This window comes from Ornithorhynchus anatinus, chromosome 7 (assembly GCF_004115215.2).
Source record: "Ornithorhynchus anatinus isolate Pmale09 chromosome 7, mOrnAna1.pri.v4, whole genome shotgun sequence".
Taxonomy (NCBI): Eukaryota; Metazoa; Chordata; class Mammalia; order Monotremata; family Ornithorhynchidae; genus Ornithorhynchus; species Ornithorhynchus anatinus.
In genome coordinates this window covers 26,067,420-26,090,233 of record NC_041734.1, presented here as the reverse complement: position 1 = coordinate 26,090,233, position 22,814 = coordinate 26,067,420, and the positions used below count along the sequence as shown (strand labels likewise).

General features: G+C 44.7%; 1 protein-coding gene across 2 annotated transcripts in view; it reads left to right on the top strand.

Annotated features, from left to right (window-relative positions):
- ACADL (acyl-CoA dehydrogenase long chain) overlaps positions 1-21,902 on the top strand; it is a 44,870-nt gene extending 22,968 nt beyond the window's left edge. The window contains exons 7-11 of one of the 2 annotated variants that reach the window (XM_029069805.2): positions 1,484-1,585; positions 3,685-3,798; positions 7,735-7,862; positions 12,488-12,574; positions 21,082-21,902. In XM_029069805.2, the coding sequence (XP_028925638.1) occupies positions 1,484-1,585; positions 3,685-3,798; positions 7,735-7,862; positions 12,488-12,574; positions 21,082-21,175 (525 nt within the window). In that variant the 3' untranslated portion in view covers positions 21,176-21,902. The remainder of the gene's footprint in view (positions 1-1,483; positions 1,586-3,684; positions 3,799-7,734; positions 7,863-12,487; positions 12,575-21,081) is intronic. The other variant, XM_029069806.2, reaches the window with a different exon arrangement.
- Positions 21,903-22,814: the final 912 nt, after the last annotated feature.

The following is a 22,814-nucleotide window of genomic DNA, read 5'->3' as shown; positions in this document are numbered from 1 at the left end:
AATAGGAGGGAGAACACCGAATCCCCATTTTGCAAATGAGGGAACTGAAGCATAGATAAGAGATCTGCTAGAGAAGCAGCGTGGCTCAGTGGAAAGAGCACGGGCTTTGGAGTCAGAGGTCATGAGTTCAAATCCCAGCTCTGCCACTTGTCAGCTGTGTGACTCTGGGCAAGTCACAACTTCTCTGTGCCTCAGTTACCTCATCTGTAAAATGGGGATTAAGACTGTGAGCCCCACGTGGGACAACCTGATTCCCCTATGTCTACCCCAGCGCTTAGAACAGTGCTCAGCACATAGTAAGCGCATAACAAATACCAACATAACAAATACCAACCACAAGGTCACACAGCAGGCTGGGGAGCCAGGATTAGAAGCCAGCCCCTCTGACTCCCAGGCCAGTGCACTTTCCACCAAACCACACTGTTTCTCATGTAGCATGAACTAGAAAGAGTCATTTTTGGCTGATAATAATGATATTTGTTAAGCGCTTACTCCGTGTCAGGCACTGTAAGAAGCGCTGGGGTGGATACAAGCCAAACAGGTTGGACACAGTCCCTGTCCCACATGGAGCTCATGGTCTCAATCCCTATTTGCAGATGAGATAACTGAGCCACAGAGAAGTAAAGTGACTTGCCCAAGGTCACACAATAGAAAAGTGGCAGAGCTGGGATTAGAACCCATGACCTTCTGACTCCCAGGCCTGTTCTCTATCCACTATGCCGTGCCTTATCCAAACACTTTTCTGAGCACCGGGGGAGATACAAGGTTATCAGGTTGTCCCAGGTGGGGCTCACAGTCTTAATCCCCGTTTTCAGATGAGGTAACTGAGGCACAGAGAAGTTAAGTGATTTGCCCAAAGTCACACAACTGTCAAGTGGCAGAGCCGGGATTAGAATGCACGACCTCTGACTCCCAAGCCCGTGCTCTTTCCACTAAGCCATGCTGCTTCTTGATATTATTGTCTTTCAATATTGACCACTCAACGGTGTGCTAAGCTCTGTAGACAGAGATTTACATGTTCCGGCCTTGCCCCCTAGAACCTTAAAGAGAAGGAATGGAAGAAGCTCGCCCCATCACTCATATACTAGAACATGGCTCTCCATGGTATAAAACACCAGCTAGAGCTTCAGAATCCACACCAGTAGAAGTGATTCATCTATACCTAAAGAAAGCAAACCAGCTGAAATGGGTGAAAAGTTGGCCTCCGCAAAGGAAATCCTTTATTCAATCAAAGGAAACATGAAGTAGTAAAAGAATTCCACTTACGTACATATCTGTAATTTTATTTTTGAATATCTGTCTCGCCCTCTAGACTGTAAACTCCTTTTGGACAGGGAACTTGTCTACAAACTCTGTAGTATTGTTCTTTCCCAAATGCTTAGTTCATTGCTCCGAATGCAGTGAGCACTCAACAAGTACCATTGATTGATTCTTGCGCTATATTGTGCGGGCCTTCTAAAATGGTTAATCTTCCTTTTCGTAGGACACAGCAGAACTGTTCTTTGAAGATGTCCGCTTGCCAGCTAGCGCTTTACTTGGCCAAGAGAATAATGGCTTCTATTATCTAATGGCAGAACTCCCCCAGGTAAGAATGTTTAAAAAAATAGAAACGAACTAACAACCCTCACCAGGAAACAGATTAAGCAATTAGATTGAGATTAACCACCATAGTGACAAAGATCAAGTGGTTCTCTCTGCTTTTTGAATCTGGAAATTTACCGTCTACATCATCCAAGGGGTTTTAGAGATCATTTTCTTCAAAACCTAAGTTAAAAGATCGATAAGAAATTGGTTGGCAGGGAATAGTTCAGGTATATATAGTCTCATTTATTGATTATTGGGTGCACTGTTTTAATTTTGTGATAAACTTCTAATTGCAATAAACAGCAAGCTTGCTTTCTATAAATCTGCAATTTATAGTGAATTCCGTGTACATTTTTTCAATAAAGGAACCGTACGAAGTTCAAAGTGGGGTGACAGGGTAAATTTCAGAAGTAGGGAAGGGAATCATTTTCTACTGTCATTGGCAATTATAGCAAACATTGGGAAGAATATCTCAATCACAGTGGTAATATATTGCTAATGAAGTCTTCCAAGATTGTGGGTGTATTATTTTCAAGGAGTGCTCTGAATCAATGGGTCAATCACACTGAACCTGTGGCAGACCCCTCTACTGAGGTTGGATAGGGGCAGGTTGGCAAGTTGTTCCTCTCCATTTGGGTATTTAGTATGATCTTGTTTGGCTCACGTGAGTCAACATTGGCTTTGCTGACATGTACCAGTAAAGAATAACAATATTAAACGTTTGAACCGCCGTGAACGCGGAACACTCAAATAAATGGGGTAAGGAATCTGGCCAGATCCAAATGGAGGCTCTACAAAAACCCGATAACCTTGGCGGGAATAGGTTCAATGCTTAATAAATATTACATTTGAAAAGAATATTACAGTTGAACAGAGTCAAATCAAGCACTTACTACAGTGTCCTGCACACAGTAAGAGCTCCATAAATACGATTGAATGAATGAATGAAATGAAGATTTAAAACCACCGAGCTTTAAAGCTGCACGTGTGAAGATCAGTTGCATGAATACCAAGGTCTTCATGCCAAGCACAGGAACACGTCTACTCAGAGGTTTTGCTCGGAGAAGGGATGGAATCCCACATCCCAAAAGTAACTCTGTGAGCCCATTGTTGGGTAGAGATTGTCTCTATCTGTTGCCGAATTGTACTTTCCAAGCACTTAGTACCGTGCTCTGCACACAATAAGTGCTCAATAAATATGATTGAATGAATGAATGAATTTATGTCCCTGGCCCATTTTACTATAGTTATTGTTCAAGGAAGAGAGAGAAAGACTCACCCCTTGGCAGAGCAAAGCAAGGCAGATTTCTTCCTGGCAGGGACCCAGCAGAGCAGAGCAGTCTCTGAGTAAACATATGTTCCAAGCAATAATAATAATAATGTTGGTATTTGTTAAGCGCTTACTATGTGCCGAGCACTGTTCTAAGCGCTGGGGTAGACACAGGGGAATCAGGTTGTCCCACGTGGGGCTCACAGTCTTAATCCCCATTTTACAGATGAGGGAACTGAGGCACCGAGAAGTTAAGTGACTTGCCCAAAGTCACACAGCTGGCAAGTGGCAGAGCCGGGGTTCGAACCCATGACCTCTCACTCCAAAGCCCGTGCTCTTTCCAGTGAGCCACGCTGCTTCTCTATAGCAGTGAACTAAAGCGCAGGGGTGGAAACAAGATCGTGTCCCATAAGGGGCTCACAGTCTAAATAGGAGAGAGAACACTGTATCCCCATTTTGAAAATGAGGGAACTGAAGGAAAGACAACCTAAGAGATTTCCCCGGGCACTTTCCACCCTTGGCAGTGAAGTCCAGCTCCTCCCAGCAAGTCCCCGTGGCCTCATGGAAATGTAGGCAACCAGTCCCTTCACTTCCCTGGTCATGTAGTTCTTTCCTTTCCTCCCCTGAAATTTCCTTGTCACATCTCATTAGTGAATTTGAGAGCATACTGCTCTCATCTAAAAGGTTGTCATCCTCAGAGGCGCATGAAAGCGTTAACAAATGCTGTGAATACCCTCCCTGCCCCCAAGAGAGATAGAAAGCAGCTGAGAGAATTTTCTAGAATTAGAGATTTGTGAAAGTTTAGGGATTTTCTCTTTTCTGTCTTCCAGGAAAGGCTCTTAATTGCTGAACTGGCAGTTTCAGCCTGTGAATTCATGTTTGAAGAAACCAGAAGTTATGTGAAACAAAGGAAAGCTTTTGGGAAAACTGTTGCCCACCTGCAGGTGAGTGGGACTCATAATTTTGAAATATCTTGTTAATATTTAACGTTTAAGCATTCTTGTGTGTGCGGCCCATTGAGCTCAACTCAGGAAAAAAGTCATCGGTCAGCACAGAAGCCAGAGGCTTGGCCAACTGAATTTAAGAGCTCCATTTGAGTACTCAACCTTAAAAGAGCTACAGGCTTTGGATTGATCTTTCTGAACAATCAAGCAGTGCTATTTATTGAACGCCTATCACACGCACACCTAAGTGCTTGGGAGTGTAAAACAGACTTAGTGGAAATGGTCCTTACCCTCAAGGAGCTTACATAGCAAACACTAAAATAATTTACTTATATATATATTTGAAGAAGACACCACTGATGGTGAAATTCACGTGTGTGTGTGTGTGTGTATGTGTGTTTCTGAAAAAGCCAATGGGGGAATCCACAGTCCTGTCCAAGTTGTGCACAAAACAAAGGTGTCCCTTGTTGTGTTTAATGTTTGCAGCACCTGGTGCTGCTTTCTCTTTTACCTCCATGTCTCATTCCCTGTGAAGCTTCCTCTTGAAGAGAGCTATTCCTTTGTTGATAGCATATGCCATGCTGGTCTTCCCTACCAGTTACTCGCAGTTATCAACTGGTATAAAGCGGTGTCTGTAGCTTTGCTTTGTCATGTCCTTAAAACACTTCCTGGGCCCTCATTTCTTTCTGTTTCCCAATTTCAACTCAATCAGTGGTATTTATTGAGTGTTTACTATATGCAGAAGACTGTACTAGGCTCTTGAGAGAGCTCTCCATATAGCAGTTGTTTGAATATCCTGCTGTCACTCATTCTCGTCATATGTCCTTCCCAGTTTGTCTTAAGGTGGACATTTACCAATAGAACAAAAGAGAATAGGGGGGATATGCACACGGATTAAAATTTTAAGTAGTGAAGCTATGGGAGATTGTGAGCTCACAGGTGCTCAGTTGGGGCAGAAGTGGTGAGGTAACAGTTGTGGGGATATAACTTGTGGAAAGTAAAAAATCACCAAGAGGCCTCTTGAAGTAGATAATAGGATTTCAGGAGGGCTTTGAAGTCAGTCAGTCTGTACTTATTGAGCACTTACTATTTGCAGAGCACTCTATTAAGTGCTTGGGAGAGTACAGTATAACAGTAAACAGATACATGCCCTGTCCACAGTGAGCTTACAGTCTAGAGTGGTTAAGTAGGAAAGAGAGTTGACTGGATACCTTAAAGCCAAGAGGTAAGATTGTGGCTTAATTCCCTTAACTTGATTGCCCTCTCTTTGTCATCTTCAGTTCTATTATGCCCTTCCTAAGATGCAGCCACTAGAACCTTCTGCATTTAAATCCCAGACAATTTTGTTAAGCCTCATGTTAGTGGAGATGTTCCTAGGTGCCAGAAGGTATCCAGTGCCCCAGGAGGAAGAGTTCAAGTATTGAATTCTAATTGCGTATGCTCCCACGATGTTCTTGATTTCTGCCTTTACCACCCTCACTTCCGCAAGGGCCTCTCGTTGATGGAAACTTCAGAGGGGTTGTAGACATTCTGACACCGAGTTCAGAGATTGCTGAGACCAAATGAAGGTTAAGTGGAGTCCATTCTACTTTTTCTTTCACCAGAAAGTGCACAAATTCCTGGCAGTTCATTGGCAATAAACTTTTTTTATGGTATTTGTTTCAGCACTTACTGTGTGCCAGGCACTTTACAAAGCACGGGAGTAGATTCAACATAATTGGGTTGGACAGAGGTCCCTGTCCCATGTAGAGCTCTCGATATTAATCCCCATTTTACAGATGAGGGAAGTGAGGCACAGAAAAATGATGTACCCAAGATTACATAGCAGACAGTGGCAGAGCTGGGATTGGTGTCTGTCCCCGCTTCTAGACTGTAGGCCCAGTGTGGGCAGGGATTGTCTCTATTGCTGAGTTGTACTTTCCAAGCGCTTAGTTCAGGGCTCTGCACATAGTAATCACTCAATAAATACGACTGATGGATTCTTTTCTGTACGATTCCCCGGAAGGAGGAGAATCATGGGGCTTTCCTTGTTTCCCCTCTACCCAGGGACCAAGTTGGAGCCTGGGGGCCGAGGTAGAAGGAAAAAATAAGGAAGAAGAGGGTCAAGGGTCTCCCCTCCCCTCTTCCAGTCCCAGCTCCAAGATCTTGGCCAAGTGAATTCCCAGTTCAGTAGTTTCTTGCCATTACTGCTTCATTTGGGGGGCGGGGTGGGGGAAACAGCAGCTTTCTTCCTACCATGCAGCTCTAAAAATCTGGTTCTCAGGTGCTTTTCAGGACAAACTATGTTGATGCCTGCTCACTTACAAGAAATGCTTCAACACTACCCTTATTTATACTTAGTATTATACTAAATATTAGTGAAAGTGAACACTGGGCTCACCAGTTGCAGGACCCAAGCATTTGGTAAAGTCCCCCCAAATCCTAATACTAATGCCAAACATTGATGAAAAGGGGAGCACCACATGAATCCGTTGGGTGCTAATGGCTGTGTCCCTTGATCATTGTGAACACACTGTGCTCTTCCGATGTATTTCTGGAAATGCCAGAACACAAGGAAAAATCTTTATGCTGTGAGAGCTACTGCAAGGGAATAAGCTAAGGATCTTGGGAGGCTGCATGAATCCTTCCAAGATTTAAGGGGAGCACTAGATGTCCCTCTGTCCCCTCTAGCCTGTAAGTTGGTTTTTTGTTTTGTTTTTGTTTTTTTTAATAACAATGATACTTGTTAAGCGCTTACTATGTGCCAGGCATTGTTAATAATAATAATAATAATGTTGGTATTTGTTAAGCGCTTACTATGTGCAGAGCACTGTTCTAAGCGCTGGGGTAGACACAGGGGAATCAGGTTGTCCCACGTGGGGCTCACAGTCTTAATCCCCATTTTACAGATGAGGTAACTGAGGCACAGAGAAGTGAAGTGACTTGCCCACAGTCACACAGCTGACAAGTGGCAGAGCAGAGCTTCAAACCCATGACCTCTGACTCCAAAGCCCGGGCTCTTTCCACTGAGCCACGCTGCTTCCCCAAGCACTGGACTAGATACAGAGGTTGGACACAGTCCACATCCCAAATGGGGTTCACAGTCTTAATCCCCATTTTACCGATGAGGGAACTGAGGCACAGAGAAATTAAGTGACTCATCCAAGGTCATACAGTAGACAACCTGGGATTAGCACCCAGGTCCTCTGACTCCCAGGCCCGTGCTCTTTACACTAGACCATGCCGCTGCTCCTTATGGGAAAGGAACACATCTACCAATTCTTGTACTGTACTTTTCTGAACGCTTAGCACTGTGTTCTGCACACAGTTAGTGCTTGATAAATACGATCGATCAATCGGAAGAAATCATTTATTATATGGTTCCTCTGTGTTTGGAGAGGTGAGACGACATCCAAGAACATCTCACTCCTTAGGAGTCATTTGTTTTAGGACTCGTTTATGCTCAGTTACTTCTAGTGGTGATTTGATGGTGGTACTACAGACCATCCCACCAGCTTTATTTGTTCGCGGTCATCTGGAAAAGCAGAAAGCAAGCCTTTTATGCCACTTCTTCCCATCCAAAAAGACTTTTAGTTCTCCAAAAGGAGAAACCCTAAGGGCCACCAGGTGGTGCCCAAGGATTGAGGAAGAAGCCTGCATTCTGCTGCAGATCTCAGTGGGTGGAAAAAAAGAATCATCTCATCATTGGTATTTATTGAGCTCCTCCTATGGGCAGAGCAAGAAAATTGAATGTGTTGTATCTTTTTGGGGTGTAGGCTTCCTGGCCTCTGAAGTAAATCACGTTTCGAGGGGGATTGTGAAAATGGGACTGGGGAAAGAAATGCAACTTGACTTCTTTCTGCCGTGAAGGATCTCTCCCCATGCTTAAAGTTTGACACAATATGATTCAAAACCTCTCGTTTATTTCACTTTTCCTCCTCTCTCCTTTAACGGTAGACAGTGCAGCATAAACTGGCGGAATTGAAGACCCGGATCTGCGTTACCAGGGCTTTCGTGGACAGCTGCCTCCAGCTGCATGCCGCAAAACGGCTGGACTCTGCCACCGCTTCCATGGCGAAATACTGGTATGTGTGAGTCGGTGAATGAAGGGCACCCTGTGCCTAGGCTGCCATGGAGTCGTGCCAGCTTTCCTCTGAGCTTGGATATCTTTAAAGGGACAGAGTTCAGATCGGTGCTATGTAACAGAGAAGCAGTGTGCCCTAGTGGATAGAGCAGGGGCCTGGGAGTGAGAAGGACCTGGGTTCTAATTCCGGCTCTACTGCTTCTCTTGTTCTGTCACCTTGGACAAGTCACTCCACTTCTCTGTTCTTCAGTCACCTCATCTGTAAAACGGGGATTAAGACTGTGAGCCCTGAATAGATCAGCGATTGTGGCCGACTTGAATAGCTTATATTTGCCCCAGTGCTTAGTACGATGACTGGCACACAGTAAGCGCTTAACAAATGCCGTTGAAAAAGTAACTGTAAAACGGCTTGCAAAAGGACCACATTGTTTCAGCCTTGAAACAAATGCTTTTGTCAGGAGAGTAATAAGGTGTGCCTAGCAAGTTTTGTCAAATGGAAATGCTGGAAACTCACACTGCCTGATGTACTGATTAGTTCATTTTTTAAGTAATTAAAACGTTGGAGTCCACAGTTTTGAATTAATTACCGGATGGTGATGTTAAAGCCGTTTACAGATGGGAAATGTTTTAGAAGACTTTGAAAGGCAGCAGTGTTAAGTCTTCACCTGAGGCACTGAGCAACGTTGAAGTTGTTAAAAATCTTCTCTAGATTCTAAAATGCATCAGTAGGGACCATTTTTTTATATCATTATAACAGGGACTGATGGTTTAGGTAGTTGAAACTAAAATAAACATTCCATATCCCACTTAGTTTGAAAATGGCTCCTGAGGTTTTCTTGCCGTGAGTCATTAATGTGGATTCAACTAAGGAGAAAGGGTAGGCAGGTAGAAATACTTAAGGTAATGCTTTTGTTGAAAAGATCGAATTGCATTGTTTAAAAATAACACAAAACACCTAGAGATCAACTATTTGAGGTGACAGATGGTAAATTTAGAGGTATTCTTTTAAAACTACAAAGGCAACATCAACCAAAAGTTGTGCTTGAAGTTGGCATTCCTTTTGGAAAGTGTTACAGTCAGAACAGTGGTTATTGGTTTGTAGATAAGGAAATAGCTCTGAGGGGTCCTGCACATGTTTCAGCATTGCATTTGCCAATTGCAGAAATATTTATAGAATTTTAAATGAAGACTTTACTAGTTGTGGATGATTTCTCTGAGGATGATTCTTCTGCCTCACCTGAGTGAAAAATGGTTTCAAATGGAAAGGGTTTTTCCATTTAATTCACTGATCAATTTCCCCATTTTCAATACAGCATCCTTGCTTTAAAGGGGATATTAGCCTGAAAAGTAATATCCCTGTTCTGTTAACCAGACTAAAATTTTTAATAGTCATAGCACTAGAAGAAAAATCCTAATTTGCTTTAGAAATGTTTAGCCGAGTATACTTGAAAAAAAAGAACATTTATAAATGTATTTACGTGTTAGATCAATTACATTCTCTTTCTATATTACTGAGTAGGGATTAGTAGGACTTGCTATATGCCAGGCACTCTACTAAGTACTGAGGTAAATACAAGATGATAATCAGGTAGGACACAGTTCTCTAACTTCTGTCACTTTCTGAAAGAGTAATTCCTAGTCTTTGACTGTGGGCGGGGGGCACAAGTGATACATTTAAGATGGTGACCTGGTCATTGGAGTGAGAGGTTAAAGATTTCAACATTCTTTCTAAGCTTAGACACTCTCTGGCTCAAGACAAGCATAATAGAGTGAAGGCTAAGCACTGAGGAAAGCAGCGTGGCTCAGTGGAAAGAGCACGGGCTTTGGAGTCAGGGCTCATGAGTTCGAATCCCAGCTCTGCCACTTGTCGGCTGTGTGACTGTGGGCAAGTCACTTAACTTCTCTGTGCCTCAGTTCCCTCATCTGTAAAATGGGGATTAAGACTGTGAGCCCCACGTGGGACAACCTGATTCCCCTATGTCTACCCCAGCGCTTAGAACAATGCTCGGCACATAGTAAGCGCTTAACAAATACCAACATTATTATTATTATTATTATTAGAGTTTGGGCCAACTAAACATCTTTTTTCTTAGTTCAGCTTTTTTTGTCCAAAGTATCTGGATAATTGCTTGAACTTTCCATTCGATTTATCAGTGTAGAGACAACATAAATGTAGGCAGTATTCCAATTAATCCCAAGTTATCTCTGTCTAAAAGGTCTTCTCTACCCTGAGTTTTATGTAACTGTTGATCATTTGTTTAGGATGGAAATGTGCCAAATTGTGCTCAGTTGTGTCCCTTGTGAGGGATAACACTTTAAATCCCCTGATGGGAATTGCACTATGTAGAAGAGTGGAGACAGACAGTGCAATTTTATACAGTCATTGGTTTCCCTCCATCATTCACTGAAGAAAGGCACCCTTGCAGTCAGAGTCATGAAGACTAGCAATACTCCCAAGTCTGAATGTACACACCAGCAGAGACTTACAGGTGAGGGTAGGATATAATTGTGGTATTTAAGTCCTTACTATGTCCCCGGCACTGTACTGACCGCTGGGGTAGATACTAGATAATCAAGTCAGACCCCGTCTCTGTCCCTCATGGGGCTCACAGTTTAAGAAGGAGAGAGGACAGGTATTGAATCCCCATCTTACAGATGAAGAAACGGGTACAAAAAAATGAAGTGATTTGTCCAAAGCCACATAGGCAGGTGGTGGAGCCGCGATTAGAACCCAGGTCCTCTGACTGCCAAATCCGTGCTCTTTCCACTGGGCCATAATGCTCTTCCTCAACCGCTAACACTTTAAGGAAATCATTATCATCAGTGGTATTTATTGAGCACTTACTGTGTGTAGAGCACTGTACTAAGCATTTGGGAAATGTGACAAGATTTTAAAGCTCTTCCGATGTTACCATCTTACGGACAAAAGGGAAAAGAGCTGATTTGGTAAACTGAAGTGGAGCTGCTGAAGAAAGTCATTGACCCTGCACTTCCAGAATGGCAATGAGACTTCTACTTTAATGATACAAAGTAGACCTGTTCTTTCTGTACTGCAGATGCAGAAGCGAGGGAAGAGATGCCAGCAGGTAGTCGGGATGCTCATAAATCTTTGGCAATAGTCATTAATGCACACTCTATAAATCCGTCAGGAGGGTGACTGACTCCAGCAGGCCTCACAAATGCTCCAAGCCTCTGAACAGGCTTCCTCCTCCTCCTCACACTGGTTAAAGGAGGTTGCCAGGGCCACGGTGTAAGCTAATGCCGTTAATCACTTAACCACGTGACTCCTCCCATTCCCCCCCCCCCCCCCCCCCCCCCCCCCGCGTGGGACAGAGCAGTGATCCAACACCAAGGGACACCTGTGATGGTAAATCAAGCTGAGTTCACTGGCTGGGTCTCCCACAGAGCCACATCTCTCGGTGGAACGCCCCTCTCTGCCGAAAGACCCAAAGTTCAAGAGAGCCCCAGTAGCCCGGATTCCAGCAGCAAAAGCGGCAAGCTGCGCAGCTCGAGGGTCAGAGCCTGTAGGGGAGCATCTGTCCCACTCTTGGGCTCATGTTTTATCTCCTGAGGTTTGTGTGAGCCACACTCAGGGGTAGCTTCCTGCTCTGTCCACACCATCTGCTACACAGGCTTCGTGTGCACTCGCCTGTCACATGCTTGGCGGGACCGATCGGATCAGTTTCTCACGAAGTAAAAATCATCAGCCTTTCGATTCCACTTGTCTGGTAGCTAAGGAAAGGGCATGGGACAGCCAGTAGATGGGCAGTGTCTAGTGGGGTATCTGGTCAATTTCCCATTGGGCCCATTAAGTCTACCGCTCCCTTTTATTAATAATAATAATTAATGACTGTTGTCTTTAAGTGCTCACTATGTGCCAGGCACTGTTCTAAGTTCTGGGGTAGATACAAGCAAATTGGGTTGGACAGAGATCCTGTCCCATGCGGGGTTCACAGTCTCCATCCCCATTTTACAGATGAGGTAACTGAGGCACAGAGAAGTGAAGTGATTTGCCCGAGGTCACACTGCAGACAAGTGGCAGAGCGGGGATTAGAACTCGTGACTTTCTGACTTTCAGGCCTGTGCTCTATCCACGTCCTCATCTTTCAACGCAGAATCCTGCTAGTATCTTGTGGAGTAGGTTCCCCTCTAAAAGGCCCGTTCCACGGCTTTTTGGCATTAACCCTTTCTACCCCCAACCATGTTGAGTAAAACATCCCTGTTTTCGAGTGGCACTTCCATTGGAAGCAGTAAGAGACTATAAAGTGGGTAAATACTACCCACCATTTACCAGTGGGTAAATACTAAGCCATATTATCAGACGTGATTAATTTTTGCTTCTGAATTCATTAGGTTTTACTGTATAGTCTCTCAACTAAGAACAATAATAATAACTGTGGTATTTGTTAAGCGCTTGCTGTGTGCCAGCCACTGGGGTGGATACAAGCAAATCAGGTTGAACGAAGTCCCACGTGGGGCACACAGTCTCAATCCCCATTTTACAGATGAGGTAACTGAGGCATAGAGTTACAATTGTGAATGCTTACTTGCTTACTTGTTTACTAATTGATATTATCTTGCAAGAATAAATTGTCATGTTTTCTCTTTTATTTTGACCTATTTCAGGGCTTCCGAGCTCCAAAACAGTGTAGCTTATGAGTGTGTGCAACTCCACGGCGGATGGGGATACATGTGGGAATATCCAATTGCGAAGTAAGACTTTTTTCTGAGAAATGTTCCATCATTAGTTAAAAATTAGTTAGTTAAAAATTAGCAAAAAAAACTTGCCTGGAATGTCTGTCCCAAGCATTTGCAAACAGAGTTCAGAACAGCGATTAAACATTGGTGGTGGCAAAGCCCAAGGAAGCCTAGTGCTTTATAATCCTGGGAATTTTAAGGATACTTCGTTTTTGTAGGAAAATGAGATGCAGATTCACTATGATTTTTACTTTTGTTACCACCTTTATTGAAATAATACGCAGGGGGGACTATATCACGACAATCAGTCATCTGGATTTTTCGAGCACTTATTTTGTGCAAGGCACTATAGTAGGTGCTTGGGGATGTTCAATATCGTTTGTCCATTCCCAAAAGAAAAGTCATTCTTGAAGGCAGGTTTGATGTGAAAATGGATCCAAACTGTAGCCCTTAATTTTAATTTTGCAAAAACGGTGTTCTGATGTGATCCCTTCAGACTTTACAAGGAAAAATTCCAGTGTTCCACCCCATTCCCTCTTTGGTTCTCTATGAAATATGTGGACTCAGGAAACGTTTGCACAACTTAATATTAGATACCTGAACTGTTTTCAGCTCTGTGAGCATCCACTGTTAACCCTCCATGTCCCTGCAGTCAGGAATTCTAAGTGGAGAAGGGGAGTGTTACTGTTACTCCAGTCACTTAGCCTGTCCCGCCTTGATTACTGTATCAGCATCCTTGCTGACCTCCCAGCCTCCTGCCTCTCTCCCCCAACTCCAGTCCATACTTTACTCTGCTGACAGGATCAACGTTCAGGACGTGCTTCCGCACTCCTCAGAAAAAATCCCAGTGGTTGCCCATCCACCTCTGCATCCAAGAAAAACTCCTCCCCATTGGCTTTAAAGCACTCAATCACCTTGCCCCCTCCTACCTCATCTCGCTACTCTCCTGCCACAACCCAGCCCACAAACTTTGCTCTTCTAATGTCAACCTTCTCACTGTACCTCGATCTCATCCATCTAGCCACTGATCTCTCACCCACGTCCTGCCTCTGGCCTGGAACGTCCTCCCTTCTCAAATCTGACAAATACTCTCCCCTGCTTCAGAGCCTTATTGAAGGCACACCTCCTCCAAGAAGCCTGCGCTGACTAAGCCCTCCTTTCCTCTTCTCCCATCTCCCTCCTGCATCACCCTGACTTGCTCCCTTTTTTCATCCCCCCTCCCAGCCCCACAGCACTTATATATATATCTGTAATTTATTTATATTAATGTAAACTGTAAACTCGTGGGCAGGGAATGTATCTGTTTATTGTTATATTAGTACAGTGCTCCGCACACAGTAAGCACTCAATAAATACGATTGAATGAATGAGTGAACCCATTCAGTTAATGGCCACTGGCAGCCCACAGCTTGCTAGGGTCTAAGGCTTAAATTGATGGTGATGATAATAGTAGTAAGGAGGAGATGCATGGGTCCCTCTACTAACTGGTGAAAGGACTAGAACCCGAAATGGAACCAGTGTACTCTGCCTTGGTCTAGACCTAGAATTGAAGGAAAAGTTGGCTAAATAGAATCACCTCTGGCTCAGAGATCTTAGCTGGATCACTGCTGTGTGCAGAGCACCAGGATGTAGTACAGAGAGGCTCATTCAGGCATATCCCTGACCCCACATGGTCAGGATAAGTACAGGGGGTGAGAGGGAGAGGGTTAGTGACAGACATGGGGAAAAATTGAAATGATAAAAGCAGCAAGACAAATAGGGAAACTAGCACATTAATGAACAGAGTCAGAGGTGTGGTATATTAAGGGATGGATTTTCAGGCTCCTCACCACTCTGGCGCATCTGTTGCAGGCTTCCAAACTTCCCAATATCCTAAAGCTGTGTGACTTTGGGCAAGTCACTTAACTTCTCGGTGCCTCAGTTACCTCATCTGTAAAATGGGGATTAAGACTGTGAGCCCCACGTGGGACAACCTGATTCCCCTGTGTCTACCCCAGCGCTTAGAACAGTGCTTGGCACATAGTAAGCGCTTAACAAATACTAACATTATTATTATTATTATTATTATTAAATGTCTGGAAATCTCGACTGCCACCATGTTTTCTGCCTACCTCATTCCAGCAGAGGGGGCTGCATTTCTCCCTCTGGCCTACTGGTTCCTGGCACACCAGTGGAGGAAAGAAAGGAAATTTGAGAAGCAGAATATGGACCTGGAAGTTAGAAGGATCTGGGTTCTTTTCCTGGCATAGCTTAGTGGGTAGAGAAGCGGCATGGTATATTGGATAGAGCACAGAGTTGGGAGGCAGAAGGGCATGGGTTCTAATCCCAGCTCCCAGCTGATTAGACTGTAAGCCCGTCAAACAGCAGGAACTGTTTCTATCTGTTGCCGACTTGTTCTTTCCAAGTGCTTAGTACAGTGCTCTGCACATAGTAAGCGCTCAATAAATACTGTTGAATGAATGAGCTCCGCCAACTCTGTGCTGTGTAACCTTTTGGCTTTTGCTTCTCTGAGCCTCAGTTACCTCATTCATTCATTCAGTCATTATTTATTCATCGCTTTCTGTGTGCAGAGCACTGTACTAAGCACTTGGGAAGTACAGTTCAGCAACAGAGACAATCCCTGCCCACAGTGGGCTCACATTCTAGAAGCGGGGAAGACAGACATCAAAACAAGTAAACAGGCATCAGTAGCATCATTATAAATAAATAGAATTATAGATATATGCACATCTTTAATGAAAATAAATAGAATTATAAATATGTACCTATATACACAAGTGCTGTGGGACAGAGAGGGATGTAGAGCAAAGGGAGCGATGGGAGGGGAAGAGGAGTGGGACCAGAGGAAAGGGGGTCTTAGTCTGGGAAGGTCTCCAGGAGGAGGTGAGCTTTCAGTAGGGCTTTGAAGGGGGATTTGAGGAGGGAGGGCATTGCAGGCCAGAGGTAGGACATGGGCCAGGGGTCTACGGCAGGACAGGTCTCCTTGAACCCCTCCAATCTGGCTTCCGTCCCCTCCACTCTACCGAGACTGCTCTCTCTAAGGTCACCCATGAGCTCCTTCTTGCCAGATCCAATGGCTCCTACTCCATTCTAATCCTCCTTGACCTCTCTGCTGCCTTTGACACTGTCGACCGTCCCCTCCTCCTCCATACCTTATCTCACCTTGGCTTCACGGACTCCGTCCTCTCCCGGTTCTCCTCTTACCCCTCTGGCCGGTCATTCTCGGTCTCCTTCGCTGGCACCTCCTCCCCCTCCCATCCTTTAACTGTTGGAGTTCCTCAACGGTCAGTTCTTGGCCCTCTTCTGTTCTCCATTTACACTCACTCCCTCGGTGAACTCATTCGCTCTCACGGCTTTGACTACCATCTCTACGCAGATGACACGCAGATCTACATCTCCGCCCCTGTCCTCTCCCCCTCCCTTCAGGCTCGCATCTCCTCCTGCCTCCAGGACGTCTCCACCTGGATGTCGGCCCGCCACCTAAAACTCAACATGAGCAAGACTGAGCTCCTCATCTTCCCTCCCAAACCCGGTCCTCTCCCAGACTTCTTTATCACCGTGGACGGCACGACCATCCTTCCCGTCTCTCGGGTCCGCAATCTCGGTGTCATCCTTGACTCATCTCTCTCGTTTACCCCACACATCCTATACGTTACCAAGACCTGACGGTTTCACCTTTACAATATCGCCAAGATCCGCCCTTTCCTCTTCACCCAAACGGCTACCTTACTGCTACGGGCTCTCGTTATATCCCGGCTAGACTACTGTGTGAGCCTTCTCTCTGACCTCCCTTCCTCCTCTCTCGCCCCGCTCCAGTCTATTCTTCACTCCGCTGCCCGGCTCATCTTCCTGCAGAAACGATCTGGGCATGTCACTCCCCTTCTTAAACAACTCCAGTGGTTGCCTATCAGCCTCCGCTCCAAACAAAAACTCCTCACTCTAGGCTTCAAGGCTCTCCATCACCTTGCCCCTTCCTACCTCTCCTCCCTTCTCTCTTTCTACCGCCCACCCCGCACGCTCCGCTCCTCTGCCGCCCACCTCCTCACCGTCCCTAGGTCTTGCCTATCCCGCCGTCGACCCCTGGGCCACGTCCTCCCACGGTGCTGGAACGCCCTCCCTCCTCACCTCCGCCAAACTGATTCTCTTTCCCTCTTCAAAACCCTACTTAAAACTCACCTCCTCCAAGAGGCCTTCCCAGACTGAGCTCCTCTTCTCCCTCTACTCCCTCTACCACCCCCCCTTTATCTCTCTGCAGCTAAACGCTCTTTTCCCCCTTTCCCTCTGCTCCTCCACCTCTCCCTTCCCATCCCCACAGCACTGTACTCGTCTGCTCAACTGTATATATTTCCATTACCCTATTTATTTTGTTAATGAATTGTACATTGCCTTGATTCTATTTAGTTGCCATTGTTTTTACGAGATGTTCTTCCCCTTGACTCTATTTATTGCCATTGTTCTTGTCTGTCCGTCTCCCCCGATTAGACTGTAAGCCCGTCAGACGGCAGGGACCGTCTCTATCTGTTGCCGACTTGTTCATTCCAAGCGCTTAATACAGTGCTCTGCACATAGTAAGCGCTCAATAAATACTATTGAATGAATGAATGAATGAGGAACAGTGAGGAGGTTAGCACTGGAGGAGTGGAGTGTGTGGGCTAGGATTAGGAGAGAATGAAGGTGAGGTAGGAGGGGGCAAGGTGGCCAAGAGTTTTGAAGCCAAAAGTGAGGAATTTTTGCTTGATTTGAAGGTTGATAGGCAACCATGGGAGATTTTTGAGGAGGGGGGTGACATGCCCAGAACGTTTCTGTAGAAAGATATTCCGGGCAGCAGAGTGAAGTGTATAGACTGAAATGAGGAGAGAAAGGAGGTTGGGAGATCAGAAAGGATGATGATGCAGTAATCCAGTTGGGATATGATGAGTGATTGTAACTGACTACCTCATTGATAAAATGGGGATTGAGACTGTGAGCCCTTCTGGGACAGATTCTGTGTCCAAACCGATTTGCTTGTATCCACTCCAGCGCTTAGTACAGTGCCTGGCATATAGTAAGTGCTTAATAATAATAATAATGTTGGTATTTGTTAAGCGCTTACTATGTGCCGAGCACTGTTCTAAGCGCTGGGGTAGACACAGGGGAATCAGGTTGTCCCACGTGGGGCTCACAGTCTTAATCCCCATTTTACAGATGAGGTAACTGAGGCACCGAGAAGTTAAGTGACTTGCCCAAAGTCACACAGCTGACAAATGGCCGAGCCGAGGTTTGAACTCATGACCTCTGACTCCAAAGCCCATGCTCTTTCCACTGAGCCACGCTGCTTCTCTAACAAATACTATAATTTGTTATAATATAATATATAACTATAACTATAATATATATTATAATATATATAATTATAATATAATATAAGCCACGCTGCTTAACAAATACTATAATTATTCGAGAAGCAGCATGGCGTAGTGGCTAGAGCACAGACCTAGGAGTGAGAAGATCATGAGTTCTAATCCCAGCTCTGCCACTTATCTGCTGTGTGACCATGGGTAAGTCACTTCACTGTGCCTCAGTTACCTCATCTGTAAAATGAGGTTTGAGACTGTAGGCCCAAGGTGGGACAGGGACTGTGTCCAATATGATTAGCCCCCAGCATAAATACCACTGGCTGACTGACTAATAATAATAATAATGTTGGTATTTGTTAAGTGCTTACTATGTGCACAGCACTGTTCTAAGCACTGGGTAGATACAGGTGATCAGGTTGTCCCACCTGGGGCTCACAGTTTTAACCCCCGTTTTACAGATGAGGTAGCTGAGGCACAGAGAAGTGAAATGACTTGCCCACAGTCACACAGCTGACAAGGGGCAGAGCCGGAATTAGAATCCATGACCTCTGGCTCCCAAGACCGGGCTCTTTCCACCGAGCCACGCTGCTTCTCATGGACCCAGCGAGATGAAGGTTGGAACCTCCTGGAAATCAGGGTTTTGGGTTGTTTGTTTTTAATGGTATTTGTTAAGCACTTACTCTGTGCCAGACACTGAAGTAAGCACTGGGGTAGATACAAGCTAATAAGGATGAATACAGTCCATGTCCCATAAAATAATAATAATAATAATTATGGTATTTGTTAAGCGCTTACTAAGTGCCAAGCACTGTTATAATCAGGTTCTCCCACTTAGGGCTCACAGTCTTAAACCCCATTCCACAGATGAGGTCACTGAGGCCCAGTGAAGTGACTTGCCCAAAGTCAGATAGACAAGTAGCGGAGCCGGGATTATTCACACATTTATTCATTCAATTGTATTTATTAAGCACTTACTGTGTGCAGAGCACTGTATTAAGTGCTTGGGAAAGTACAGTACAACAATAAACTGGGATATTCCATGCCCACAGCGAGCTCACAGTATGTGGGAGGAGACAGACATCAGTACAGATAAATAAAATTACAGATGTATAGATAAGTGCTGTGGGGCTGGGTGTCGAGGGGGCGGGGAGGGCAAAGGGAGCAAGTCAGGGCAACGCAGAAGGGCGTGGGAGATGAGGAAAAGCGGGGCTTAGTCTGGGAAGGCCTCTTGGAGGAGATGTGCCTTCAATAAGCCTTTGAAGGAGAGGAGAGTAATTGTCTTTTGGATTTGAGGAGGGAGGGCGTTCCAGGCCAGAGGCAGGACATGGGCCTCGGGGTCGGTAGCGAGACAAGCCCAGATGGGGGTACAGTGAGAGGTTAGCACCAGCAGAGCGAAGTATGCGGGCTGGATTGTAGGAGAGAAGCGAGGTGAGGTAGGAGGGGGCTAGGTTTTGGAGTGCTTTAAAACTAATGGTGAAGAGTTTTCATTTGATACTGAGGTGGATAGGAATCACTGCAGATTTTTGAGGAGGGGAACCTTTAAGGATTTTTGAGGATTAGAACTCAGGTCCTCTGACTCCCAGACCCCTTGCTCCGTCCAATAGCTCCTGCTGCTTTCTCATGGTGGTTCTATACCTTGGCTAGTGTTCCAAACTGCCTGTCTGTTTTGTTTTGTTGTCTGTCTCCCCCTTCTAGACTGTGAGCCCGTTGTTATGTAGGGATTGTCTCTATCTGTTGCCAAATTCTACTTTCCAAGTGCTTAGTAGAGTACTCTGCACACATTAAGCGCTCAATAAATATGATTGAATGAATGAATGAATGAACTAGTTCCTAGGAAAGAATGTTAAATGAAGTACCATGTTCCATGTAAAGTGCATTAATATTTCAAACAACCAAAGTAAACTTTTTTTTTTTAAATGGAATTTGTTAAGTACTTACTCAGTGCCAGGCACAGTACTAAGTGCTGGGGTAGATAAAAGGTTGGGCACCGTCTATGTCTCTCATGAAACTCACAATCCTAATCACCATTTTACGGAGGTAACTGAGGCACAGGGAACTTCAATGACTTGCCCATGGTCACACAGAAGGCGAGTAGCAGAGCCAGGATTAGAACCCACGTCCTCTAACTCCCAGGCCCATGCTCTTTCCACTAAGCCCTGCTGCTCCCCCAACTTTGCAGCATTATCTCCATATGCAAGAACACTGTAATATTGCCTTTAAAGAATCATTAGGGATATAAGTCCTGTTTTCTCCTGTGTGTTCAGAGAAATTCACATTAAACCCAGCATTTTATTAGAGAATAAGCTTCATCTTAGCTTGAAAGTTTCACAAAGCACTATGCTTGCTAGCCCCTGGGGCCCATTAGGGTGTAGATCTTTATTTCCTTTTTTCTCTTCTGAAAAGTGATTGAATTCTACTTTTATCCGGAAGTACAATGTGAGGGGAATTGACTGCTTTTTTTTTTTTGGCATTTCCAATTTGGTACTGAAACTCGGTATTGCTTTTAGTAAACTTACTCCAACAGCTTTAGTAAATTTGCAGTTTATTTATGACTTTGCACATTAAATTCCTAAGATTGATAGATTGATAATATGTATTCAGCTTACTGTGAGCAGCACTGTGGAAGTGCTTGGAAGAGTGTAGTGTAACAGTGTTGGTAGGCAAGCTCCCTGCCTTCAAGGAGCTTACAGTCTAGAGGGTTACCAAAATTGGGAACAAACTGTGTAGATTCTGAGAGGTTTGAAACATGGGAAATACAAGGACTGTGATCTTCAGAAGAGAGAGAAGCAGCATGGCCTAATGGTTAAATCACAGGCCTGGGAGTCAGAAGGACGTGGGTTCTACTTCCTCTCCTCCATTTGTCTGTTGTGTGACCTTGAGCAATTTACGTAACTTCTATGTGCCAGTTCCCTCATTTGTAAAATGGGGATTAAGGCTGTGAGTCCCACATGGGACATGGACTGTGTCCAACCTGATTAGCCTGTATCTTTCCTAGTGGTTAGTACAGTGCCTGGCCAGTAGTAAGCACATAACAAATACCATTAAAAAAAAAAAGTTTCTGCTTTTGGCTAGCTGATGAGGGTGGAATTGAAATAATTATCCTTGCTTCATTTGGAAACGTATGATTCGGTTTCTAAGTAACGTCTTTGACATATTCTCTCTCTCTCCCACTTCTGGTCTATGTAGAGCCTATGTGGATGCCCGTGTTCAGCCGATTTATGGAGGAACCAACGAAATCATGAAGGAGCTGATTGCCAGAGAGATTGTGCGGGACAAGTAGTGTTGTTGGCCCATGTGGAATTTGGTCACCACCAAGGGGTATTTAAATCTCTAGATCTGATGCAATCTGAAAGGAAAAGATACTGCCATGGTTTGAATAGGGAATCTCTCCATCAGAGAAAAGACATGATTCAGGGCAGCTCAGTTGAGGTGGTTCTTAATCGTAGGAATGTAAAAGAGTAAGAAAAAAGGATAATCCATTCTAAGATTCCAGAAGTGCTAATTATCTTTGAAGTGCTACAAATAATCTTTGATTAAATTTATTATTTAAAAATTCTGAGATACTTAATTTTTGCTTTAATTCCCCAAAGAGTTGCTGGTCTTATTAGACTGACATCAAAGTCACCGATCATGGTAAGCTCACTTTAAATGTCGTAGGCTCCGTGACTAGGTCTCTGCAGCCAAACTAAAGCGGAAAATTAAAGCTGCCTTAACTTTTCATACACTTGCCACAGTTTTTCACTTTAGTTAGGGAGGCCTGGTCTGATTGCCGATTCTCATGTCAGTGATATGCTTATTTGAAGAAGAACATCCACTGGAAATTGTTTTCTTAACACTGGTTTGCTTCACGTTTGCCAAAAGAGTGACTCACACATTGAGAATTCCCATTCCCATTTTGAAAACTAAACCATTCATTTTCTATGTGTAAATAATTGACCTTGTTTCTGGGTACGCTTCCTTTGTGTATGTCGGTGAACTATTGAGTAAAGCATTTTAAAATGAAGAAAGTAAGAGTCCTTTTCTTTTTTACTTTTTAAAACCCAAATGTGGTGTCACTGTGCAAAACCCAGTGCAAACTAAGCTGTTCAATGTTCTCATTACCTAAGAGCTCAGACCAAGAATTCAGCTCAGAATTCTTGGTCTGGCGAGAGAATGTTCAGAGGAGTCGTCAGAAGGTTATCCTGCTGGGTACAATGGTAATTGAATGATCTCTCCCTCTAAATTATTCTCCCCATCTTATTGAAGGCACATCTCCAAGAGAACATGAATTTAGCCTCAGCCCATGCCCCCTCTACTTGACTCTCTGGTGACTAATTCAGATTAGGTTGATCTGGGGCTTGATCTCCACTGTGAAGCATGTGAGAAATTTGTTCTTGAGGAACTTGGTATCTGGTTTTGCATTTACATGGGCACCAAGTGGTAGTGCCATGTACCCTGCTTGTCTTTTTCAAGATTTGCAATATCGTTACTCGTGACCTGTGCTTTGGAAAGGGGTCTTCAGGGTCAGTTAGAAGAGGAAAGTCTGCTTTCACAAGCACGGCCTAATGGGTAGAGCACGGACCTGGGTATCAGTAGGACCTGGGTTCTAATCCCCAAGCCGCCATTTGCCTGCTGTGGGTGACCTTGGGCTAGTCACTTCATTGCTCTAAGCCTCAGCTCCCTCATCTGTAGAACGGGGATTAAGACTGTGAGCCCCATGAGGGATGGGGACTGTGTTCAACGTGATAAACTTGCATCGAAGCAGCGTGGCTTAGTGGAAAGAGCACGGGCTTGGGAGTCGGAAGTCATGGGTTCGAATCCCGACTCTGCCACTTGTCAGCTGTGTGACTTTGGACAAGTCACTTAACTTCTCTGGGCCTCATTTCCCTCATCTGTAAAATGGGGATGACGACTGTGAGCCCCCACTTGGGACAACCTGA